The following is a 1,948-nucleotide window of genomic DNA, read 5'->3' on the forward strand; positions in this document are numbered from 1 at the left end:
TTTCTGTGTATTATGCAAAAATTCACTATGTATTACAAAAATGTTCACCATATATTAAGAAAATGTTCACGGTATATTACAAAAAAGCGAACTATGCATTATAAAAATGTGTATCACATATTAAGAAATGTTTTATGTGTACTCAAAATTTCTTCAACGTATATATTACAAAAAATTTCTAAGTGTACTAAAAACATTGTAGCGTATATATTCATATTTTCGAAAATGTTTGAAAAAAAAAGCAGAAAAATAAACTGAGGCACCATAGTATAGGTTATCTACATTATGTTTTTTTAATCTAACTGCAAATGCAAATGGGACGGCCAAATAGTTTTATGCATGGTGTAAATAGATTTGGGATTTTATTGGAATAATTTTAGCATTAAAAATGATTTAATATATGCCAATATATGTTGCAAGCATCTGGACATTTTTTTGGAAACAAATTGACATGTGAAAGCGTTTCAAATATATTTTTGTTTAAATAATAATTGTTCATAATTTTTATGAAAATAATTTTTCTTTTATACATAATTTTTTTGAACTTACACGATGAACATTTGTACAATATATGTTGTTGTTTAAATACAGTATTAATATTTTTAAAAAATATATGAAATATTTAAATACAGCCTGCAGATTTTATACATGGCGGACATTCTTTAATAGATGATGGCAAATTTTCAAAAAAGAAATGGATATATTTTCGATACACCATGACCTTTTTATATTGATTTAAAAAATCATACAATATTTTGCATCGTAAACGTTTTTAATAGCACACTTTTGAAGCTTTTCATTAAATTTTAAACAAAAAATCTTTATAGGGTCACTTTGTGGGCGCGCTTATAGGAAAATTGTTGGAATTTGCCCTGACCCTTGACGCGCCAAATAGGGTGGCCAATCCTATTCCCTGCATAACGCGGGTAATACCGAGAAACGCGCATCCCTGGCAAGAGATTTCCTGGGCCGACCCATTCCCAGTTTTCCTGCTATATGCTATTGTAATATACTCAGTACAGACACGTGTCACCCGCAAAAATAAATAAATAATAATATTACATGTGACTATGGCTAGTTGGCTACACTGGCGGCAAAGCATCATCTGCCGGCGGTTCCATCTCTACAGCCGCCACTTTGGCGGTAACCGTCCGCGGTGGCGAGAGGTCGCACCGGCAAACAGGGCAAGTCGTGTGCGAGTGCAGCCACATGTCTATGCACTCGACATGGAAGAGGTGCTTGCACGCCGGCAGCTGCCGCACCATCTCGCCGTCCTCAAGGTCTTCCAAGCACACGGAGCACGGCTGGCCGCTCCCGCCGCACTCCAGGTCCAGGTCCGCACCGCCGGCCTCGGCGCCACGGGACGTGTACGCGAACGTGGGCAACGACTCGGTGGCAGCCTTACCGAGCCCAGTTCGGCATGCTGCCACCCAGGGCACGCCCGCCGCGACCTCACGCTCGGCGCCTCTCCGCCCGCTCTCCGGCGCGAGGCATGCCACGAGCCCGAAGGCAGCCAGCGCCAGGCCGGCGAACAGGAACGCCTTCCAGACGCTGGCGGTGGCGACGAGCACGCAGAACACGAGCACGGACACGAAGGACGCCGTGACGCCGTAGCAGGCGCCGCACCCGGCGCTCCCGTCGCCGCGGAACCACGCCGGGAGCCTTGCGAACAGACTGGACATGATCACTCGCGCGCTAACGTTTGAGGTGGTAGCTCTGTGACTGTCCTCTGTGAACTTGCCCTCGTGTGTGCACTGCAGAGTTTGCGTTGTGGGCGGTGGCAAGAAATAGTCTGCGTTTGAGCTCGAGAATTAGAGCGCGGGGCTGGAGATGGAGCGCGGCAGCCGCCGTCCCGTAGCTGCGTGGCGCGCGAAAGATAAACTCGGTGCTTCTTTGACGAAGAGATCACGGTGTTTATTTGACGAGAAGTGCGTGTTTTCACCTCCCG

At 45.1% G+C, this 1,948-nt stretch overlaps 1 protein-coding gene across 1 annotated transcript; it reads right to left on the bottom strand.

The window, feature by feature from the left end:
• Positions 1-1,082: 1,082 nt before the first annotated feature.
• On the bottom strand, positions 1,083-1,682 carry LOC123129482 (RING-H2 finger protein ATL32-like). The gene has a single exon (XM_044549630.1). The coding sequence runs from the start codon at positions 1,680-1,682 to the stop codon at positions 1,083-1,085; it is 600 nt and encodes a 199-aa protein (XP_044405565.1).
• Positions 1,683-1,948: the final 266 nt, after the last annotated feature.

The sequence above is a fragment of the Triticum aestivum genome, chromosome 6A (genome assembly GCF_018294505.1).
Source record: "Triticum aestivum cultivar Chinese Spring chromosome 6A, IWGSC CS RefSeq v2.1, whole genome shotgun sequence".
In the NCBI taxonomy this organism is placed as follows: domain Eukaryota; kingdom Viridiplantae; phylum Streptophyta; class Magnoliopsida; order Poales; family Poaceae; genus Triticum; species Triticum aestivum.